Genomic DNA, 23,639 nt, shown 5'->3' on the forward strand with positions numbered 1-23,639 from the left:
ACTTTTCCATCTACAATAACTTCAGCTGCTCTGTCTTGGGGATTTCAGTATATTGATGATATATGAATATATGTCTGCAGCCTAGAGTTTTCCAACTGAGAGCTCTATAGCGCTATTTGAAGAACTAATGGCATCTGAGCCTCAAAATGTCTAAAATCTGAGCTGTTTATTGCAAGTCCTTGACCCCAAAAACAATCTTCCCCCGACTTTTCCTTTTCTAACCTATATCAATCCATCAGTAAATTTTATTGGTCCTCCTTTTAAACCATTGCCATATCTTGATTTTCACCATTGCACCTGTGGTCCAAGCCACCATGATCTCTCAATTGGGTTAGCAATACAGTCTCATACATGGTCTCCTTGCTTTAGCTCTACCCTGGTCTACCCATTAAAACAAAAGTCAGATCTACTACTCCTCTACTCAAAACTCAACTATTTCTCAATCTCATTGATGTTGAAAAGACTTTTTAAAATCCTCTATGGTTGGACCATCAGGTTCTTCTCTGACTTCTACCATTTTCCTCCTTGCTAACTACACTCCAAATCTTTGGCCATTTGACTGCTCCGTGAAAATATCAACATTTCCCTCTCTGCATGGTTACTCTCACTTCTTCTTCTTTCTTGCTCTTGGTGAGCCTATAATGATCACCCTATTTATAGTTGCTCCCCCTTCTGCATTTTATTTTCTTCACAACTCTTACTAACTTTTATCGTACAAAATATTTTACATGTTTATTACCTTTCTCCAAGATAATGTAAGTGCCAAGAATACGTGCATGTTTGCCTATTTTGTTCCTTGTGTACTCTCTCGCTCCCTCTTCCTCTCTGTATCTCTGGGGATGAGGGAAGGCACAGGGCAATACAGGGGATCAATAAATATTTTCTGAATAAAATTATAAGATTTCCTCTGTTGTTATAATCAGAAAGCTTAGAATAATTCCCACTTAGTTAGATGTATCTCAAGAAATCCACTCAAATTCTGTTTGTTAAATTTCTATTTGTTAAACAAATAGAAAGAAGGAGAAACAAAGGAAAAGAACATAAGGGATGAGAGGAGAAGAGGAAGAGAAGGAAGGAATAACAAAGCGAAGAAACATTAGGAAAATGATACAAAGGAAACTCAATAATATTCAACAAAGGAATAAAATTAAAGTAAAAAGAATTTCCTTCAGGTAGAGGATTATCAGGTAAAGTGGAGCTAACAAAATTATATTATCTTATGATCTGTTAGAATGGAATTGATCCTTACTTTTTAAATGGCTTATATGTAGTCTGCCAAATGGGAGAGAAGTCTGTCAAATGGAAGAGAAATTAACCAAATCACTCGTCAATATCTTTTTCCAGTCTGAGATGTAACTTCTGCAAAGTTATTTACTGCCTACATGCACTTTGATTACTTACTTCATTCTGCCCAGCTTGATTTCTCAGACATACACTAGTCGATGCAGACAAAATGAAGAAACTAATTTCAGTGACTCAAGAATTTTTTAGAACAATATTTTCTAACTTTGTAGTCTTTGGGGGTGCTTTCATCACCAAATTTTAACACTGAATTAACTGAGAAGAAATACATTTAATGAAATGAGCTGACATTTTCAATGCTGAAGAATTCATAAATGGAGAGCAGAAATTTAGAATTTGTTTGCAGAATCTCTTTAAAATGTGTATGTGAGTACCTTTAACCATGCCACATCTATTTCAGGAAAAGAAATAATATGAAAGACACAACACTCAGATATATTCTTATTAAATAATGACCTTTTAGGATAATTATTCCTTCAAGTGTTCAGACTTGATTTCTCAAATTTGAAAGAACTTTGAGACAAAGCACACAAGAGCCCTTTTGGGAAAAAATTCAAACCTACCTCATCATGAACTATGGTCAATCAAAAAGACACATAGAAGATTTGGGATTTTGGGATGACTGGTGAATAACAGCACCCTTTAGTGCAGAGGAAGTTAGATACTGTGAATAAACTGGTGGAGGTCACAAAACATGACCCAAAAGCCTTACAGTGCTTCATAAGGTGGTTAAACATAGGGCTACCCTAACCCAAAATGTCACTGCTTGCTAAAGGAATGAAAACCTATGTCCAGAAAGCTTCTGCATGAATTATCGTAGACTTATTCATACTACTCATAGTATCTATACTATCACAATATCCAAATATTGGAACAGTCCAAATGTCCACTGACTAATGAATGAAAAAATAAAATGGCACTGTCTATTCATGGAGTGAAATATTACTGAAGCTTGCTTCTACATAGATGAATTCAGCAATACCATGAAAGAAGCCAGCCACAAAAACATATATTTTGTATTTTTATCAGTATGAAATAATCAGAATGGATAAAAAGTAGATTCATAATTGTCTATAAGTGGAGATGGGAGTCAAAAAGTGAGTCTCTGACACATGGTGGGGTCTTAATGAGGGATGATGGAAAAGTTCTCAATGTGACTATGCAGATGATTGCTCAACTCTGAGTAGCATCCTGAAATTAAGTACATTAAAAGTATAATAAATCATACATATTAGAAGGGTGAGTCATAGGGCATGTGAATTATATTTCAATAAGCTGTTCCCCCTCACACACACACACACACACATACACACACACACCAATTTAAGGTTAAACCAGCTGAGTTGTTATAGGATCTTAGGGCAACAATTATCCTGAGGCACAGGCAAACACACAAAATGCAACACTCATGGGTCTTTCCACAGGGGGAGCAAAAGGAAAGCATCAACTATCTGACAGTGAAATCTAAGAAGAAGTAAGTCAACAATATTCAAAATGTGAAAACAGAACTGGGGTTAACATCTAAAATCAAACAACTACACAGATAATGGCACAATCAGTAAAAATTAGTTAGGAATGGATGGTTTTTTCACATGAAAAGTGCTTCCACTTTATAAAGGAACTGGGTTATTGAAAGAGTGAACTTTAATATTAAGGAAAATCATGTTTTTACTTTAACTCACTTTTACTGCCTCAGCCCAGGAATGCTGAAAAGAATTGACCCAGATGGAACTAGATGTTCTTTATACTGGTTTAAAAAAAAATCAGAATCAATCTTTCAATATAATCTAAACTCCTTCATTAAAATAGTAAATTTGTGGGTCAGGCATGGTTGGCCCTGCCTGTAACCCAAGCTACTGAGGAGGCAGAGACAGGAGGTTCGCAGTCCAAGGCCAGCCTGGCCAAAAAGTGCAAGACCTTATTTAAAAAATAACTGAAAGCAAACAGGGCTGGGGAGTGTAACTGAAGAGCTAGAGCACTCTTACAGCAAGCACAAGACCCTGAGTCCAAACCCTAGTACTTCTCCCCCAAAAGTATATGTTTGCTTCTCATTTAATTGTTTATACAATCAGTAAATTCTTGCTACTTACCAATAACTCACAAGGCATATATATGTTTCTTTAGGTGCATATGATGGATCGTTCCCATTCTTTTATGAACTGGTATTTATTGATTACCTTTCATGTAATCAGTAATGTACCAGGTACCGGGAACATGAAAATAAATGAGCAACAAACTCTGCTCTTGAGGGGCTCAAAAATAATTAAAAGCCAATATGAGAAATATGTCTTTGTAATATGAATAACATTTTTCTCCAAAAGAAGGCAGAAGGACTATGTGCTCTAGAGATCTGTGGAGGGCTTCATTACAGAAAGGTTTTAATCCAGTGTGAAAGGGTTCAGTGAAGGAATCAGGGGAATCCTGCAGGTGAAGGCAAGTGATTGAGAAGGAAGTAGAGCTGGAAGCCACCAGGGTCTAGGAAATTTCCTTTGTGCTTCAAGATGCACACAGAATAGAAGGTCCCTGTAGATGTCCTTCTGCTATGTGTCAAACGTCATTTAACCCATGTGTCAGTCTTGGACTTCTGTGTCTCCTTAGCATTTGGGAGCAGTTCTGGAGGTACTGCAGCAATGGTTAGAATGCCTTGGACCCATAGCACAGCAAGTGGCCACTTCAGACCCAAACCACCTCTGACCTAGAGCTGTGATTTTCAAACTATGTTTAGAGAATCTCTCTCTCCCTCTCTCTCTCTCTTTCTCTTTCTCCCTCCTCCCCCTCCCAATCCATCATGAACTGATGCTTCTGTAAAAAACTGAATAAAATTAAATTGGTATAAAAAAGCAGAATGAGAAAAACAAGCCATTCCCAGTCCATTTGTGTTACCACTCTATTCAACAGACATAAATTACTCTGTCCAATGGACAGAAATCATTCTAAAAATGTACTCAGAATTTCTGTGCCAACCTCCTCCTTGACTGGTAACCCAGGATCGCCAGATGGGCACCAGTCTATGAACCACACTGGCCTAGGGCAGCAGTAAAATGGTCCGTGGACCAGCAGCAACCAGAAACATGTCTGAAATGTTCCCACTCTCCCCACACTCCCGACACAGAATCTCTGGGGATAAACTACAGGAATCTGTGGTGAAGCAAAATCTCCAGGTGATTTCAATGTGTGCTGAAGTGAAGGAATTGTTGATCTAGAAGATTGTCAATGGTACTTTAAAATGTACCCAGGTGAACCCACCTGTTCATCACCTTTCTGTTAACTGGTAAACTCAGATATTTCCCCTGGACTCTTTCCTTTGACCCTCTTGTGTCTGAAGTTAATAAAAGCTAGAAATATATTCAGCTGTATTCTAGAAATATCCTGGAGAAGAGAGAGAGTTACCATGTTGCTAAAATCTTTATTGTTTTAGGAGTTTACATCTGGTGTATTTTTTAGTTACCTAGTTTTCAAATTAAGCAACAAGTATTCATATTATTACTCAGGTTTGTTTTGTTTTTGTTTTTTTCAGTGAGATGTACTAAAGAATCATTTAAGGGTAATTTCCATAGAGTAAAACTGAGCCTTTTGTGTGTAGATCTAGGAATTTTGACAAATGCATGAAGCCACAAAGCCATCACCACACTCAAGCTACAAAACATTTCCTTCACCTGATAAAAGTTCCTTGTGTCCCTTGATAAAATTCCTCTTACCTTGAAGCCATGGTAATGGAGACCCTTTTTTCTGTTTCTAGAGTCTCTCAGAAGTGGAATCATTCAAAGCATGTCTTTTGGAGAGTGGATTGTGTCATATAGTGTAATGCAATTGACATTCGTCCATGTGGCTTTGGGAGCCAACAGTCCATTCCTTTTCATGACTCACTAGTATCCCATTGTACGTTGTGGTACAGTAAAATGGAATGTGTGTTCAATCACTAGTTAGTGGTTTCCAACTTTAGTGGATTATGAATAAAGCCAATATAGGTTTTACATTTCTCTTGTTAAAATCCTAGGAGGGAGATTGCTGGTTCACATGGTAAACATAAAGTGTCTTAAACGTGATACAAAACTGCCAAACTTTTTCAAAGAGATGGATCCCAGGTTTTCATTATTATTTTTGTAATTTTAGTCATTCTGAAAGTTGCATACTGGTATCTCAATGCAATAGCATTTTGCACTCCCCAACGTTAAATGATGTTGAGGATTTTTTATGTGCTTATCTGAATCCATATGTTTTATCAAAGGAGAGTTATGTATGAATCTTTTGCTCATTCATTAATTTGATTTTTTTGATTATCTCACTGGGAGAGAATTCTTTACAGGTAGGTATTTTGTGAATATGTTCTTCCAGTGTGTGGCTTTCATTTCGTTTTCTTGCCAGTATCATCTTAAAAGCAGGGAGATTTAAATTTTGGTGAAACCTGGTTATCTTTTCTATTTTATGTTTTGAATTATGCTTTTAGTGTTGTTTCTAAGAAATCTATGCCAAGACAAGTTTTACAGGTTGTGGTTTTACATTTAAGTCTATGGGCAATATTTTTTTTTGTATCTACTTTGAAGTAGGAGTTGAGATTTTTTTGAATGAGTTCTGAAGGGATTCTGATTGTTCCAGAATCATGTCGTGACAAGGACTGTCCTTTCACCAATGATTTGCTTTGGCAGCTTTGTCAGAAATCAATCAGCCATGGATTTGTAGAACCATTTCTGGGCTCCCTTTTCTATTTTATTAATCTGTTTGCCTATCTTGTTGCTAATACCACACTGCCTTAAATATTGTAGCTATATAATGTAGTATGTTTCAAACTTTGTTTTTAATTTACAAAATATTTTAGCTATTTCAGTTTCTTTATTTTTTCCAAGTACATTTTAAAAGAAACATGCCAATTTCTTCCAAAAAAAAAAAAAGGCTGCTGGGTCTTGATTGGAACTGTTTTCAATGTATTTGTCAACTTGGGGAAAACTGACATCCTAATATCAAGTCTTTTTAATCCAAAACTATGGTCTTTTAATTTAGTTATTTAATTACTTCTTATTGGTGTGTTGTCATTTTGTTATATTTGCACTAAACTATTTCATATTGTTGACAGCAGTATAAAAGGTACTTTTAACATTTCAATTTATAGTTTTTTTCATTATCAGCATATATAAATATTGCTTACCTTTGTATATTGACCTTGTACCCTCTGGCTTTGGTAAACTTACTTTTTTAAAAGAAAAATAGATTCTTTGGGATTTTTCTACCTAGAAAATTATGCCACCTGAAATCAGAGACATTTTGTTTCTTTATTTCTGACCTATGTGACTTGAATTTCTTTTCTTGAGTTATTACATGTGCTAGGATCGCCAACATTATATTGAATAAGAGAGCAAAGAACAGACATTCTTGTTTTGATCCTTAACTTATGAGAAAGGAATTTTAATCATTGTTCCATATGATGTCCATAGGATTTTCACAGATGCCCTTTATAACACAGAGGGAATTCTCTTCAGTTCTTGGGTTTTATCATAAATTGGATATTGAATTCTGTTATCTATTTGTTCAAAAGTTTTATTCATATATTCAAAATTTAATTAATAGTATTTACTAAGTTTTATGTCTGTAGTACAACTTTAAAAGGCAAATCTATCCTTTAGATCCATTGTGCTTCTGAGAAAATACCTAACAATTTTTATCTATGCATTCTGACATTAACAATAATGGTACACTAGCACAGAATTTCAGAACTACCTATGTCAGAAACAAAATGAAAAGAAGGATTTGGGAAAAAAAAAAAGATGACATTAACTTATTAGGGAAAAGCTTCTATCTGGTAGTAGTAGGTCTCATACGCTTTTTTTTTTTTTTTTTTTTAGGCTTTCTTTTTTTTTTTTTTTTTACATATTTACTATTTAGCTTTTTTTTTTTTTTTTCATTTTTCTTTTATTATTCATATATGCATACAAGGCTTGGTTCATTTCTTCCCCCTGCCCCCACCCCCTCCCTTACCACCCACTCCACTCCCTCCCGCTCCCCCCCTCAATACCCAGCAGAAACTATTTTGCCCTTATCTCTAATTTTGTTGAAGAGAGAGTATAAGCAATAATAGGAAGGAACAAGGGGTTTTGCTGGTTGAGATAAGGATAGCTATACAGGGCATTGACTCACATTGATTTCCTGTGCGTGGGTGTTACCTTCTAGGTTAATTCTTTTTGATCTAACCTTTTCTCTAGTTCCTGGTCCATTGATTTGTGTTTTTTCTCAAAGTTTCTGTCCTCCCCCAAAAAATGACTAGATGTAAAATTCCCAACATCTCCAGTTGGAATTCTAGAGCAATCTCTGAGAAAATGGAAAAAAGATGCAATTTTCTATTGTTTTTAACCTCTCCATTATCCTATTCAAAGAAAATTTTAAAATCTCATCTTGATGAATGACATTAATAGCCTTATTCAAATCACAGAGCCACAGATCACCTTTAAACCTTAAATTCTCAACTTTCCATCCCAACTGTATTGAATTTACCCCTTCAGTTGGTCCACTTCTTCCTTAAGCCCCATGCTAACCCTTGCCTATTTCAAGACTTCATCATTTTTTCTTGTTTTGTACCAAAGGTCTCTTTATTGGTCTTTAGATTTAAATTTAATGCCCTGTACTGATATCTTCAAAGTAATGTCCCACACTCTTCCTCTGCTCATAAGATCCACTGTGCAGGATCTTATCTATATCTGTAAGTCTCATATCTGCCCAGTGTATCTCACTTGAAAAGAAAAATAATGTGCCTAGAGTATTGCACTTAAAGTATGCAGGTTTCCCATAAAGAGAAAAGGGATTTTGATGTTGTGCAACCACTGCTCTTCTGACTGAGAAAAATGTAAAAGCCCTACTTGTAGAAGTCCTTATGATGTGTTATGGTTTGGATATGAAGTGTCTCCAGAAAGGCTCATTAGCCTGGTTCCCAGCTAGTGGAGCCAGTCATTGAAAGGTAGTTGGATCATGAGGGTTCTAATCCATTGATGGATGGATAATTTGATAGCATTATTGAGAGGTGATGAAAAGTAGAAGGTAGAGCCTGGCAGGAGGAAGTAGGTTACTGGTGGTGTACTTTTGAAGTATGTTGCTGGTCCCCAGACCCTTCCTCTTCCTTTTTCTCTCTGCTTCCTGGACATCAGGAGGTGAGCAACTTTCTTCCACCATGTCTTTCTGCCATGCTATTCTGCCTCATCATGGCCCAGAAACAAAGGAGTCAGCTAACCATGTACCAAAACCATGAGCCAAAAATAATTTTTCATCCTTCCAAATTGTCTCTGTGAAAGTATTTTGTCATAGCAACACAAAACTGGCTACCACATGACCTCATGGACATGAGCCTCAACCCTATAAGTAGACATGTTAGATAAGGCCAATTGCTGTTTCATTAATAAGTCAGAAACTAATCATTGGGCCTCTACGTACTTAAAACTATGTGTAAATTCATATTGCTAATACATTGCCCTCTTCTGTATTCCCATGGTCACTATATTCAATGCTCTAACTTCTCTGCATTGGCAGAACAGACACTCAGGACAGATGACTGTTCGTGGAGGACGGCCTCATGCATCGTAGGAATTTTGACAGCATCCTGGGCTCACCCCCTACATGCTAGTAGCAGCCCAGCCCCCTCAACTATGACAACCAAAACTTTCTCCAGACCTTGCTAAATTTCCACTAGGGAGGCAAATTGCCTCGGATGGAGAATCAGTATTCCAAGGTAAAGGATGCTATGTGCTTAAGTTGACAGCAAGAAGTGTGGGGAAAAGAAATACTAAGCAATAGAACAGGTAGTGACCTCAGTCAAAGCAGAGTGGTTCCCAGAAATCATGGCAAATTAAATAAGGAAAACAGAGAAAGGCAGCCTGGGTAGCTGCAGTGTTAAGATCAGAGTATGCAGTGAAAAGCTAATGTGATATATAGAATAGCTTCTCTATAGCCATGAAAAACTGTCACACTCTCCTAGATGTATCCTGAGTTTGCAACCTCATTTTCTTGCACATAGTTTTTCTTGTATAATTCTATGCCATCTTCAAGTGATTGTGTGATTGTGGCAGGATAGGAAGTGGAGATGAAACACATCCAAGATGGTGGGTATTATGGCAGACAGTTTTATAAATGTATATATATAATTTTTATAGGCCAGTATCATCTTGGCTTTTTAACTAAGCAACTTCTGCTATACAGAGCCCTATATCTACTGAGTTGTCAGATCCTCAATTCTGTTGAGATCCTAGAATAAAATTTTATTTTAGAGTATGCATTTAATGTAAACAAATAGTTCTTCTATTTCCATTTTAAGTTCTGGAAAAACTAAAAGCCTACATCATTAATGCATGCACCTCTAAGTTAACTGACTTTAGAGAAGCTAATAACCTATGACTGGATACACATGCCCATTTTAGTCCCTGCTGGAAACATGCATCCGTACATGTATGTGTGTGCATTTGCATGCATGAACTCTGAAGTATGTTTGAATTTTAAAATTCTGGTTTAAGATATTAATACACTGAATATATAAAACAGTAGATTCCAGTGGTTCACACACACACACAAATTGAAAAAAAATAGAGAATAAATTTGAAATAATTTTGATCAAACTGACATTTGATTCAATTGATGTTCTAATTTTACCCCGGGCTTACATGTAGGAAATTCACATGTATGGATACATAGAAATTTAGAAATGAACCAATCAGGTGAACATCCTCGTGTTTTCTTTCTCTCAGAGTCTTAACAAGTTTGCCATTTCCAAATTTATCACAGGGTTTGTACATCACAGGAGTGCTGACTGAATGACCAACTAGAAAATATTTCTCACCCTGCTTGTAAGTTTTCATGATAGGAGCCTGATCAACTATCATTCCACAGATACATGATGCTTAAGGGAATCACTTTTCTGGGATAAGCTCACAGCTCACTGTGACCACTTACTGTCTCCCTGGCACAGCAGAGGTCCCAGTTTATAAGCTGCTTCTGAATGTGGCCGGCCAGTGTCCGTAATCACTATCTTAGTTACTGGCAGATGTTCTTTATAGGAAAGGAATCCAGTGTCGTTGGTCCTAAAAAAAAGTAGCAACAAAATTCTTAAAATTATTCTAACATAATTCTAAAATAAACAATAGACCTTGTTGCATTTCAAAACCAAGATGTTTTCAGCTAAATTTGCATACTAACAAAAGAATGCTTATCCAATTGCTTATCTGAGCAGATAAAAATATGGGAACTTTTCAATGTTTCCTGTATTAAAATATAAAATATAGCATATGTTAAAATTAGAAACAGTTGGGAATTTTTTAATTCAGTAAACTACTTTCTACCTATGCCTGAAATGGTTAATTCATTAAATAGTGTAATGATGAATATTCTGGTTTTGGATTCTCTATTTTGCTACTTGTTTCTTTTTTCCTTATGTGATCTCTTATACTTCCCCTTTACCTCTGCATCTTGACTTGCTCTATTTTTCATATTCAGTTTTATTTTCTCTAATCACTTTTTAGCTAAAACTATTTAGCTAATAGTCTAAGGTTTGCTTTATGAATTACAAAATGCATCTATAATTTATCATACTGTACTTATATTTTATGTTGTACAATGCTATATAAAAATTCCAGAAGCTTGTATGGAATAATTTATTTTAACACACCTCCACATACACACACACATATTCTCACATGCTTGTTCTTTGTACAATTGTAGTATACTTAAATCAAAATGTTATAAACTTTACAATTACCTAGTGAATTTTATTTTTGTAATTAAGAATTTAAATGCTGAGTCTTATATTTACCCATGTATTTATAATTTCTAGTTATCTTCATTCTTCCTGAAATCTAGGTGTTTTATTTCCCTTTAAAGAATTTCTTTTAGAATTTTTTCATTTCAGATATTGTACTTTGTAATTCTAAAACTTAGATTTTTTTCTTTAACACAATGCTCATTTATTTGCTTAAAATTCCCTCTTCAATCATGATTATTTTTGCCTTGAAGTCTTCAAATGTGTTTACACTAATTGTTTCAAAGTTTTTGCCTCCTAATTTTAACATCAGTGCCCTTGGGTTTGTTTGTAATAGCTTCTTTTAATTTCTTGACTTTAGATCAAAGTTTACTCATTTTTAAATATTCAGTAATTATTATAATATTCTGGATGATATGGATTATACATTGTAAAGTTCCTGGATTCTGCCATTGTTCCCTGATGATTGCATTTTGTTTCAACAGACTGTCAAGTCACAACTATATCACAATAAATTGTAGATACTGGTTTTTTACTTAACCAGGGTACCTGGCATTTGTTTTCTCTTAGTTTTCAATCTTCTCTCAATTCTAACATATAGTCTGTCTGCTATAAAGACAGAGACCCTCTATTGAATCTATGGAAAGTTAGAAGGTTTACAAAGCCCAACTCAATTAGACTTAAATTCCAAATTCTGTCTCTCTTCTGGTAGTACTTTTGGAAATCTCTGTAACTTGCTCTCTGCTTTGTCCTAAAAAATCTCCCCACCCAGTTCAAGAGAAAACTGAGGATCTGAGGGGAGCTTATGCAGTGAACTCCTCCTAAGTACCCCCTTTCCCTCAATTTCCAGTCATTCTTGCACCCCCAAACTCTGTCCTTTGATACCTTAAGCCTTCTCTCCACAGCCACAAGAATCTAGTATGCTCTTTGAGTTCTAGCATTCAATGACGTGATTGGTAAATACCTGCAAGGAAAAAGGACTTTAAATCTCTCGCTCCCATTTAGGTTCTTCCTTTCTATATTTGGTTGCTCTCCCCTTACTTCAAGTAGTTGTTTTTATAATATTTTCCCTCAAGTTGTAAATATAATCTGAGAAAGGTTATGCAAGCTACTTCATAAGCAGAATGCAATATGAGAATTTTAAAACTCTTATTTTTTAAAAGCGGGCTTTATTTTTGTAGTGTATTTTCTTTTTCATTAGTGTGTATGAAGTTGTACATAGTATGGGGATTGAGCATGACATTTCCACACATTCGCATAACATACTTTGATCTAGCTTTAATTATAGATCTGTTGTGGAGGCACTGGAGGTTATTTGTGCTGATTAGGTTAGTTTTGTTGTTAAGTGCTGTTACATTTTTATATATTTTAAAATAGGACATAATGATATCGGCCATTTTTGTGAAGGTTGTGAGAAAAAAATGCTTCCAAAGGGAGTAAAATTTTGGAAAAGTATAGAACTTGGGTAGGAGAGACATCACTCTTCATAATAAATTTTTATATCTATACATATGTATGTGTTGAATTTTGATGTTTGCCAAGTAAACAAGTGGGATATCATATAATTCATTTTATGAGTTCAATTAACAGCACACTAAATGTACATCTTACACCAAATCAATCATATTTATATCAAATTAGTACTTTTAATAATTTAAAATGTTAATATTTAGAATGTTAATATTTTAAGTTTTTATCAGTATTTTTAAAAATAAGTCTATGGAGATCCAGTTGCTTAGTAATGAAAAACATACCTATGGCATGCTAAAATGTAAGTATGAAATTGAAAAAAGATATACTTAACAAGTAATAAACAAGGGCAATATATGCACCTACTGTATGTAATCTTAAACACAAGAAATATCTTTAATTTGTTTCAGACAAAGGAGAACACATACAAAAGATTTCTTTTCTACTTAGAAAAATGTTTTAAGTTCAGTTTTCAAATTCCTAGAATGCTACAGATTTCCTTCTCAAAATATGATCTACAGAACATTTGTCTTTCGGGGCATGGTTTATCCTTTAAAAAATAATTTTAAAAAATACATGTAAAGTGAGAACTCATACAACCATAGCTGTCTGATCTTTGATAAGGGAGTCAAAAACATGCATTGTAGAAGACAGTCTCTTCAACAAATGATGTTGACAAAACTGGATATCTACATGTGGAGGACTGAAAACTGATGCCTGCCTCTCACCTGTACAAAAATCAATTCAAAGTAGAATGAAGATTTTTCCAGAAACCTTGGAACTACTACAGGGAAAAACACCTGAAGATGATATAGACAATGACTTTCTGAATATGCAGATTACTCAGGAAATAAGAGGAAAAAGCCACAAATGAATTGCATTAAATTAAAAAGTTTCTGCATATCAAAGGAAATAATGACTGGAATTAAGAGACAACCTACGGAATGGGAGAAAATCTTTGCCAGTTATTCATCACATAAAAGATTAATATTCACAATACATAGAGGTCAAAATAATAAACAACCAAATATCAAATAACAAAAAACATAAATAAACAAATGAATTGAACAGATAATTTTCTAAAGAAGAAGTACGGATGACCAAAAAATACACGTTCAGTATCCTTAGCCATAAAGGAAACGCAAATCAAAATGAACTGGGATTCCACCTCCCCCCAGTCAGAATGGCTGTCATCAAGAAAAACAATCAACCACAAATGCCGGCAGTGACACGGGGCGGAGGGGGAGGGGGAACACTCTTGGTGGGAATGTAAATTACATTAGCCACTATGGATGTCAGTATGGAGATTCCCCAGAAAACTGAAAAAGATCTTCCCTTTTAGAATGGAAATTCTTACTCTAATGGCTTTGTCTGTTGGAGGTATATCACTTACTTTATGGTTTTATAGGGGCTCATAGCTAAGATTTTTACCTTAGGTCTCAAAGAGACTTTGGACTTGGACTTTTGAACAATATTGGAACTGTTTTAAGACTATGGAAACTCCTGGAGATGGACTGGATGCATTTTGTACTGTGAGATAAACATGAGCCTTTGGGGTCAGAGCTATAATGCTATGGATTGAATTTTATTGAATTTTAAATGTCCCCCAAAAGCTCATGTGTTGAAGGCTTGGTCCTCAGATGATGGGGTTATTGGAAAGTGGTAGAAAATTTAGGAAGTGGGATATATTTGGAGGAAATTGATCATTAGGGAATGCCTTTGAAAGGTATATTGGGACTTTATTTCCCCCCACACTCCTTCCTTCCTTTTTTTCCTTCCTTCCTTCCTTCTTTCTTCCTCCCTTCCTTCCTCCTTCTTTCCTTTTTGCTTCTTGGCTGTCATGAGGTCAACAAGCAGGTTTACTCCCACACATTTCCTAATGTTCTGCGTCTCCACAGGACTAAAGCAATGGAGCCAAGCAACTATTGACTGAAACCTCTGAAACTATGAGCCAAAATAAATCTTCTCTCCTTTAAGTTGAAATAAAAAGGACATGAAAGAAAAGAAAAAAGAACTACCATACTATCCTGCTATACCACTCTTGGGTGTATATCTGAAGGAATATAAGTCAACATACAACAAAGATACCTGTATATCCATGTTTATTGTAGCATTATTTAGAATAGCCAAATTATAGTCAGCCTAAGTGCCCAACAACTGATGAATGGATAAAGAAAATGTGGTATATACACACAATGGAATACTATTCAAAAGAATGAAATTATTTCATTTGCAGCAAAATGGATAGAACTGGAGATCACCATGCTGAGAAAGATAAGGCAAGCTCAGAAAGACAAATATCACATTTTCACTCATACAGAACCTTGACCTAGCAATAATCATAAGAGCAATAATACGACATGATTACAAAAGGAAGACTATTGGGGGGAGCAGGTGGGAGGGGAAAGGAAGGGATGATGGAGGGGTGAATATGATCAAAGTCCACTATAAGTATGCTATTATTAAAATAGCGCAATGCAACCCACTAGCAACCATTAAAAAGAGTATATAAAAGATAGTTGTGAGAAATTCTAAGATTATATGTTCAAACTTGCTATAGACAGATTATTAATGAAATATGCTCTGGTAATTGGCTATAATGTATTTTGAAAATAATGGAATGCATAATTACACATAGTTTTAACGAGAATAATAACTGACTCCCATACCACAGATGGCTCTATGTTCTCATATTATAAAAATAAAATGAACATGATTTACAGTCCTTTACATACATAAACAAACAAACAAACAAAAAACCCCTAAAAGGCTTTGATTTTAACTTTTAGGATTAGATTCATCGTACCACATTTCATTAAAATACACCTTCATCTAATTTCTTCATTGTACTATTTGTTCGGTATCTGTCTAGCTATACATATTTTAAGATATTAATCTAAGAAAATAGGTTTTATCCTGATAGGGAAAAGATATGAAAATCACCATTCATTTCGGTCAGCATCACAGTTGCAAGAATATTGGGGATCAATGCAGCTTCCTTCCAAGCCACAAGTACATTTTTGAGGCTCAAGCAAGGAACCTCCCCAGTGAGTCTGTGTTTCGTTGGTTCTTCCAACCCACCAGCTCAAAGGGGTTCCATCTGAAAGACAAATATGAGAGAAGTGACATCTTCCATCCCAGCGTAGTTCCCTTTCTTTCTAAATCATTAAAGAGAAATAAGAGGTTTGACAAAGAAAAATTGATACGATGTGAAGATATTTCAAGGACTGTAATTTAGGTCATTTCCTTAAGAAAGCTTTTTTTTCTTAAGTAAGTCATTGTTTATTTTGCCTTAAGTGACTGGTATATTATTTTTCTTTCAGTAGAAACCAGTTCCTATTTAATTTAGAATAATAGTAAAAAAATGAGAGCATAGTCTACATATGGAGTTTATTTTAAAATAATTTTTGAAACAAGTTAGTATGTTTTAGTATCAAAACATAAATTTTAGTTATTAACATAACAAAGCAGAATTGATTTAAATCATGAAACACCCATTAAAATGGGTAAAATGGTATGTAAAGACTGTGGTTTATCTCAATGTATTTGTTGGTTAAAAATATACTAGCAGTTTATTAAACATTAGTCATGGTGTGGCACTCTCTTGTCAGGATTTTAGATTTATTTGGAAGTCTGTATTTTCTCTTCCATTTACCAGCTTGGCTACTTATTTGGAGATGACAGAAATAATCCTGAAAGATCTTCATGCCTGAGGCAAATACTACACTAAAAAAAAGTTTCCTTTAGCCAAATGCATTTCTTTCTACGATAAATGTTCAGCTACTAGCTACTTCTCAGAGTTAAGACTAAACATGATGGCAAGGAATTCAAGCTAAGAAGAGACAGAACATTTAGGCAAGGATTTGTAGGAAGTAAGGTGAGGCATGAAGGCAATCTATCTTAGAAAAAAATTAAGTTCAGAGGGAAAATCACAGTCATCTGAGAATCGGTGCAAGAGAAGAATGGAAGTGACATCAAATAAGTCAGCTCCTTGGAGATGCCTGATTATTTTTCTGTGAAACCTTTAAGTTATTGCCATAAGTCCACTGAGAATCTGGGGCTTTTGCTAATTTCATCCTTACTTACAAATGTTGATGCTTATTTTAACTTACTATTAGATAATCCCTGTGTTGATGCTAACAATCTCTCTCCCAGCATTACTACAAATGCCAGTTAAGCTATGTTAGAAAGAAAGGAAAAGAGGGAGGGAGGAAGGAAGATCAAGGAATATCAGAAGCTTCTATTATGCAGAAAGCAATTAATATCAAGAATCTTCATCTTTCTTTTTACTTGCACAATTAACTCATTACTAAAAAGTTAAGCCTATTTGAAACATTCACTACATATATTTTAAAACAATGCTTGAGACATTACATGTTCACAGACCAAATAGAAAAACAAATAATTTTTTCTAAATACTAAATCATATTTTTGCACTTAAATTTCTGATCTCTATAAAACAGAAATCACTCAGTGTTTTAAAGGTACCAAGTACCTTTGGTTTAATCTAAGATTTTTTAAAGAATAACTAAATAAGTAAGCATGAGAATGAATGTTAAAACTCATGAGAAGTAAAAATGAAAACTCAAGATAAAAAAATACCAATGATCATGGGTACAGCATTCCACCTCCCATCCTAATCGAGCTGAATATTTCCGTGTCATCCTTCTAGGATGCTGAGTCACCGACTCCCAGTTTCTGAAAACATGCAATCCTAACATTTCCTCTTATTCATCCACAGCTATGGCAAGACTGCCACTTGAAACTGCTAATTCATTAAGATCTAAAACTTTCCTTTTATTTCTTTTTGTGACCTCAGAATCTAAATTGTTCTCTGTCTTTGCAATCTGCCCACATCAAATCTATTCTATATGAATTCTAGGGTCATTGACCTGAGAAAATCTATCATTATCAATTATCAGTTATCGTCATCCTTGTCCCACAGCATTCTGGAGTTCACTGTTTTCTTTACCAGTGTGTCACCACCTGGCTGAAATACGTTGGCAGTTTCCCAGGCACCAATGGCCACGAAGGCAGTGTTCATCCCCCTTTGCTTTGGGTAGTGCTTTCTCACTGTCTCCTTGGGATTATCATTTTTTGGCTCTATTAGTGTTTAACTTATTTGTCCCTTTTACGATCATCTTTCCATTTGTTTCATTTTTCAGTTTTATGTAGGCAAAATTGATGAATAAAAATTGTCCTGTGATTTTTTGATGTAGGTAATAAAGCTAGTTATCTTATCTTTCACTTCACATAGTTAACTACGTGTGTGTGTGTGTGTGTATCTCTTCTAGCAAATTTCAGGTGTACAATATACCATTATTATTAACTGTCATCACCACATACACTAAGCCTTCAGAACATATTCATCTTGTAACTGCAAGTCTGCACTCTTTGACCAACATCTCCACATCCTCCACCTCCAGCCCACAGTAGCGACTCTTTTGCTCTCTGTTTCTATAAGTTCAACTTTTTGTAGTGCATATTAAATTTCACACAGTAAGAAGTTTTCCCAGGACATTCCAAACATGTACATAATATGCTAATTGCATTCTCCCCTCTATCACTCTTTCTTATCCCTTGCCCTCACCCCCTTCTATTTCTTTTCCTCCTCCCTAGTACACCTACTTTTACTTTCACGACCTTTGTGGGGTTTTTTTTCTGTATTGTTTTCTTTTATTTTCCCCTAACTTTCATAGATTCCACATACAACTGGGGTGATGCAGCATTTGTCTTTCTGTGTTTGTCTCAAAGAAATTCCCATAATCATTGCAGCATTATTCAGAACAGCCAAGACACAGAAACAACCTAAGTGTCCGCTGACAGATGAATAGATAAAGAAAATGTGCTATATCTACAATGGAGTTATCATTCAGCTTGTTTTGTGGCAGTACTTGGGTTTGAACTCAGGGCTTCATGCTTGATAGGCAGGAGTTCTACTGTTAAACCATGCCACAAGCCCTTTTTGCTCTGGTTATTTGGAGTTAGGGTCTTGCTTTTTGCTTGGGCCAGTCTGGATAGTAATCTTCCTATTTTACATCCTTCTATCACTGGGATGACAGGAGTGTACCACCACACCCAAGGTTTTCTATTGAGATGGCATCTCACAAACTATTTTGCCTGGATTGACTTGGAACCACGATCCTCCCAATCTACATAGCTAGGATTATAGGTGTCATCCATTGGTACCTGGCTATCATTCAGTTTTTAAAATGAAGGAAATGCTGCCATTTGTGTCAAGGGTGAACGAGAGAACATTATGCTAAGTAAAATAAGATAACTATTCAGTAACAATGAATAATCAGTTGCACATTAAACATGGTATGTTAACTGAAATCACAGTGCCCTAAAGAATGGAACTTGAAAGGGACTAATTTCCTGCTCTTTGTATGTGTTAAAGCATCTAACTGCCACCACAGCCCAGTGAGGCTGGAATTATTGGCACCTTCTCCGAGAAGAGAAGACAAAGACAGAGATTCATCATGGATCAATTCATTCATTTAATATATCAAAGATTCATCCATAAAGTTCTATACCTAGAAAATGAGAGACCTGAAATTGAAATTAGCTCTTACCCTCTCTATAGATGTAATAATTTTCCCACTACAACTGTCTAGACCTCATTCATAGATAGGATTGAATTTTCAGGGGGAATGAGATTTGAGTTAGGATCAGCAAGAATTCAAGAGACAAAAGGCCAAATCAGGACATTCTGAAAAAGATGAAAAAGAGTGGGGAGCTTGGATATTTGAAAAAAATAATCTTGAATTAAGAAGATGGGGAGTAAGTAAGAGAGATGCTTTATTGGAAATGGAAGGTCAAATGTCAGACCATCAGCTTTTCCTCTTTGTGGATGATCCATAGGACATATGATATTCACATGAAACATGTTTCTTTTTAAATTTGTATCAATCTACCTGGCATTTCAACCCATCTTAGAATAACAAGTGAGAGTAAAGATTAACAAACTGGCTTTATTGTGCAGATGTCTTAAAATACTCTAAGTTCTCAAGGAAAAAAATATTCCCCGATACCATTACCAGAAGACAGTGCACAGGGGAGCCTCATAGAGGTCACGTAAGCAGATGGGTGCAGAGTGTGTCATCCTGAACCAAGGAGAAAGAGTCTGTACTAGACAGACAAGTAACAAAGGCAGTAGAATCACCTTCAAGAGAAGACTGCCATGGTGGAAGCAGTGGTTCTTAGGGGTTAATTTTCTTCATAAGGATGAATATTTCGGATTATATATTGGATGGTGAGATGATATGGAGAGATGGTACACTGGGGGTCAGCAGGAAGGCTCTTGATTCACTTCAAGAATGAGGTCATGACACCTAAAAAACTAGCTAGCATTTGTTGCCCTTAACGCAGAGAAACTAAACCAGATACCTTAAAAGCAACTGAGGCCAATAGGAAAAGGGGACCAGGAACTAGAGAAAAGGTTAGATCAAAAAGAATTAACCTAGAAGGTAACACCCACGCACAGGAAATCAATGTGAGTCAATGCCCTGTATAGCTATCCTTATCTCAACCAGCAAAAACCCTTGTTCCTTCCTATTATTGCTTATACTCTCTCTTCAACAAAATTAGAAATAAGGGCAAAATAGTTTCTGCTGGGTATTGAGGGGGGAGAGGGAGGAGGGGAGTGGGTAGTAAGGGAGAGGGTGGGGGCAGGGGGGAGAAATGACCCAAGCCTTGTAGCACATATGAATAATAAAAGAAAAATAAAAAAAAATTAAAAACCTTCAAAAAAAAAAAAAAAAGAATGAGGTCATGAAGGCAGAAGAGGCCTGAGCTCCTCTGCCATCATGAGGTGTGCGAAAGGGAGAAAGCATAAAGCCCAAAGCAGAATCTAGAAGACTGGTTCTTACTAGAATACAAGAAAGGGTTAAGATGATTTTGTCATTCCTGCTTGAGCTACTCAATCAACTGTTTCTAGCAGCTTTTTCTAATTTTCAATTATACCCAGAAGCTAACTGCCAACAATTCATGAAAAAAGAGCCACACAGAATAGTCACTTTCAGAAAACCAGACCCTATCTGTATTAGCTCCTGTCCACAATAAAACAAACCGTATGTGTTGCTTGCCTTTTATAAGGATAAACACTGTGCATTCATTTATTGAGTATCAGAATGAAGCCTTTACTGCACAGTTAGCCGATTAAGGCCAGGATGAGAGTCTGAAAGCAATCAAGACTTTGAACAAAGCTCAATGTAAATTGACCTTGTTCTTTTCTCCAGGCAAAAGCATCTCTGTTACTTCCAGACTGTGACATGTTTGCTAAGTAGGCAGGTCCTCAGCACCTCAGTAGAATTAAAATCCTTAGGAGCTGGTTGAGAAGCACAGTGTGCACTGAGGGCAGTGCAACATGCCTCAGTTTACCTACCTTGCTGATTTATAAGCCGTGACTTCTTGCAGTAATAAGCAAGCTCTTGTTTGCAATGCTCTGCACGGTTGATTGTGGCCTGGAGTTGCTCCACACTGGCCTCATACTCAAAAACCCCAGCGTATGGGTTCTCTGGATGAGTATTCCTGACTCTTGTTAAGTCAGAGCCATTGTGCTGTATGATGGTCCATGCAGTTTCTTGTATGCAGAAATGGGGGAAGAAAGAGAGGAGACCATCACTAGTCTGCAAAAGTTAAAATAAATAAAGAAAATCAAAATCACCTTTTATCTGAGCCAAACTTTTCTAGTCATCAAACCTCTTTGAGAGATTGAAGCAATACAAATGGATTCGCAAAAAGTTTCAATTATAGTAAAGTGCCTCTTTTCCCTAAATTGTATACTAACACCATGCATTTGCAGTGATTTTGTTTTACTTTTTCATGATAAAAATGTTAGGAAATATGATTATTAAATTTTAATATATCATATAAAAATAAGTTTTATATAAAGTTTTTATAAAAATAAATTTTTATATAAAAATAATTCATCAAGTCTAATATTCTTTTCAAAGACATCATTATTTGATTTTCCTTAAAGAAAGAAAAGAATGCTACCTATTAAAACTGCAAAACATTGACTGGATGCACCAAGAATTCAGTGATGTTACAGTGTAAAAAGCCCATTAGAGTTAAGGAAATGTTTTATATTTCATAATATAAGCAATGACTCTTTTACTCTTAGAAAGTACATGTTGCCAGCAAAAGGAAAGTTCTTTTTATGTCTCTTGTCAACACTTAATTATGAGTATACATCTAGTTATTTTTAAATCAAACTTGCAAATATTCATTCTGGTACCATATGATCTGTACAGCTTGGCAATGCAAGAGGAAGTTAGTCTTTTGAATTGAACACATCTGATACAGCATCAGCAATTTAAATAGCACACAAAAAATAAAGCATATTTGAGTAATCCACTAGAAGTTTTCACTACTAGTACAAGAATGTCCATAAACATTTCCATCATACTGACTACCAAACTTACTTAGTTGAAATAAAAATCTTACAATGTTCGTAAAAGAAGATGGCTGGATTGTATCTATCCTTCAACTTTTCCTTTGAATACTCTATTTGCTCTCACAGATGCAGGCACAAGAACAGATTAAACAAAAGTCCTTCAATTTAATAGGTAAGAAACAGACTGGAAATAATCAAACTGTCCTAATTTTGTGCTGTTAAGTCAATAACTCTTCTGTGTCACAGAGAAATGTGCCAAATTGGAGGAAAATCGTAACAGATGATAGAACTCCTCCCTCCTCACTTTTTTAGCTAATACATGAATAGGGATCAATGAAATAAACAAGATAAGGAGGTTGACCAGTTGACCTTGCAAATTTTTGCATCCAACCCTTTCTGGGTTATCAGAAAGAGAGGTCAGGTTAGAGAAGAAAGGAAAAGAACTTGGCAGTCTTATTGCCGTCTATGCGGGGGTCACTATTTTTTCCTGTGAAACAATAGGTGGAACTTGTCTTTCTCCCTTGTATTTCAGCTCGCCCTAGAGCTCTATCAGCAGGATGTTTTTCTCCAAAAGGACACTATCTATAAGCTAATGTAATTAATTATGGGTGGCCAGCAGGACAGGATAGAGGCCATCAGGAGATGTGATTGGAAATCTGGCATTGATCTGTGCCCTTAGGAAAGCCAAGTGAAACCTAAGAACCCATTTCCAGATTTGGAAAATAAATTGCTAGAACTCGGTAAGAGAGTAGGTCAGAAATTCTATAATTTTAGCCAACCCAACCATGGGTATTGGAAGTTTAAGGTTATTATTAACCAGGGAAATTTGTCAGCCAAAGCTCTGTTGGACTCTGCTTCTCCTGTGTGGCAGAACTATTCCCTTTGTCTTGTGGCAAATCAGTGAAATGAATGAGGAAGCTTAACTCTGGCTGAGCAGCTGCCAAAAGAGCAAGACAATGGACCTGCTTGAAGTCTTTGTCTCTGTGCCTTTTGGGTCACACTGAGAAGGACTTCCCTATAATTCAGCATCCACTAGATCACAATTAACAAATGATTCTAAAGGGTTTTTTAGATGTTATGAGATCCAAGGCCACTGTGCATGACAACCACTGAAGGAGGACAAAGGACATAAATGTTTCCCTTGAAATTTTGAAATGTTTCAATATTATGATAGTTTCTATAAGTAATTTTATAATCTAATAAAAAGTGTAACAAAGTATGAAGTTATCAGACCACCTAGATTTCTGGGCAGAGCAGACGCAATGAAATCATCTCAACGGAAGTGGGTACCCCCTGAAGCTAGATTCTGAATTCCCTGGATTAATGGGGAAATGTGGAAACTCAGCCTAGAGTCTCTTTCCTGCTCTTTCAGACATGATTGTGTTTGCTGAGGTTTATGCAAACACCTGTTCAGAAATAATAACCACAAAAGCAAAGCCTTCCTCACAATTTGCATTGCGACAGTTTGTCATTTGTTCTCTCACTCTGAGATCAGAGAACGTTTCTGATGTTCTAACCATGATGTCCCCAATACATAGCTTGGTACCACATGCAGAAGACGTGTTGGAGAAATGAGGAAATAAGCAAATAAATGAGTGACTAAAACAAAAGTACAGTGTAGATTAGAGTACAATGTTTCAGGTTATCTTACTCTTATCTATGGCAGCTTTGAAACTTTCATTGCCTTTCAGTGGTTTTATAACTCTAAATTATAGATAACTGATAAGATTGCAAAATAATGCT

At 35.7% G+C, this 23,639-nt stretch overlaps 1 protein-coding gene across 2 annotated transcripts in view; it reads right to left on the minus strand.

Annotated features, from left to right (window-relative positions):
- The window catches only part of Cntnap4 (contactin associated protein family member 4), a 248,895-nt gene that overhangs the window by 41,130 nt on the left and 184,126 nt on the right, over positions 1-23,639 (minus strand). For both annotated transcript variants that reach the window (XM_074055621.1, XM_074055620.1), the window contains 3 exons: positions 20,883-21,080; positions 15,440-15,596; positions 10,225-10,352 (listed from right to left, as the gene is read on the minus strand). In XM_074055621.1, coding sequence (XP_073911722.1) covers positions 10,225-10,352; positions 15,440-15,596; positions 20,883-21,080 — 483 coding nt within the window. The remainder of the gene's footprint in view (positions 1-10,224; positions 10,353-15,439; positions 15,597-20,882; positions 21,081-23,639) is intronic.

The sequence above is a fragment of the Castor canadensis genome, chromosome 15 (assembly GCF_047511655.1).
Source record: "Castor canadensis chromosome 15, mCasCan1.hap1v2, whole genome shotgun sequence".
NCBI classification, from domain to species: Eukaryota; Metazoa; Chordata; class Mammalia; order Rodentia; family Castoridae; genus Castor; species Castor canadensis.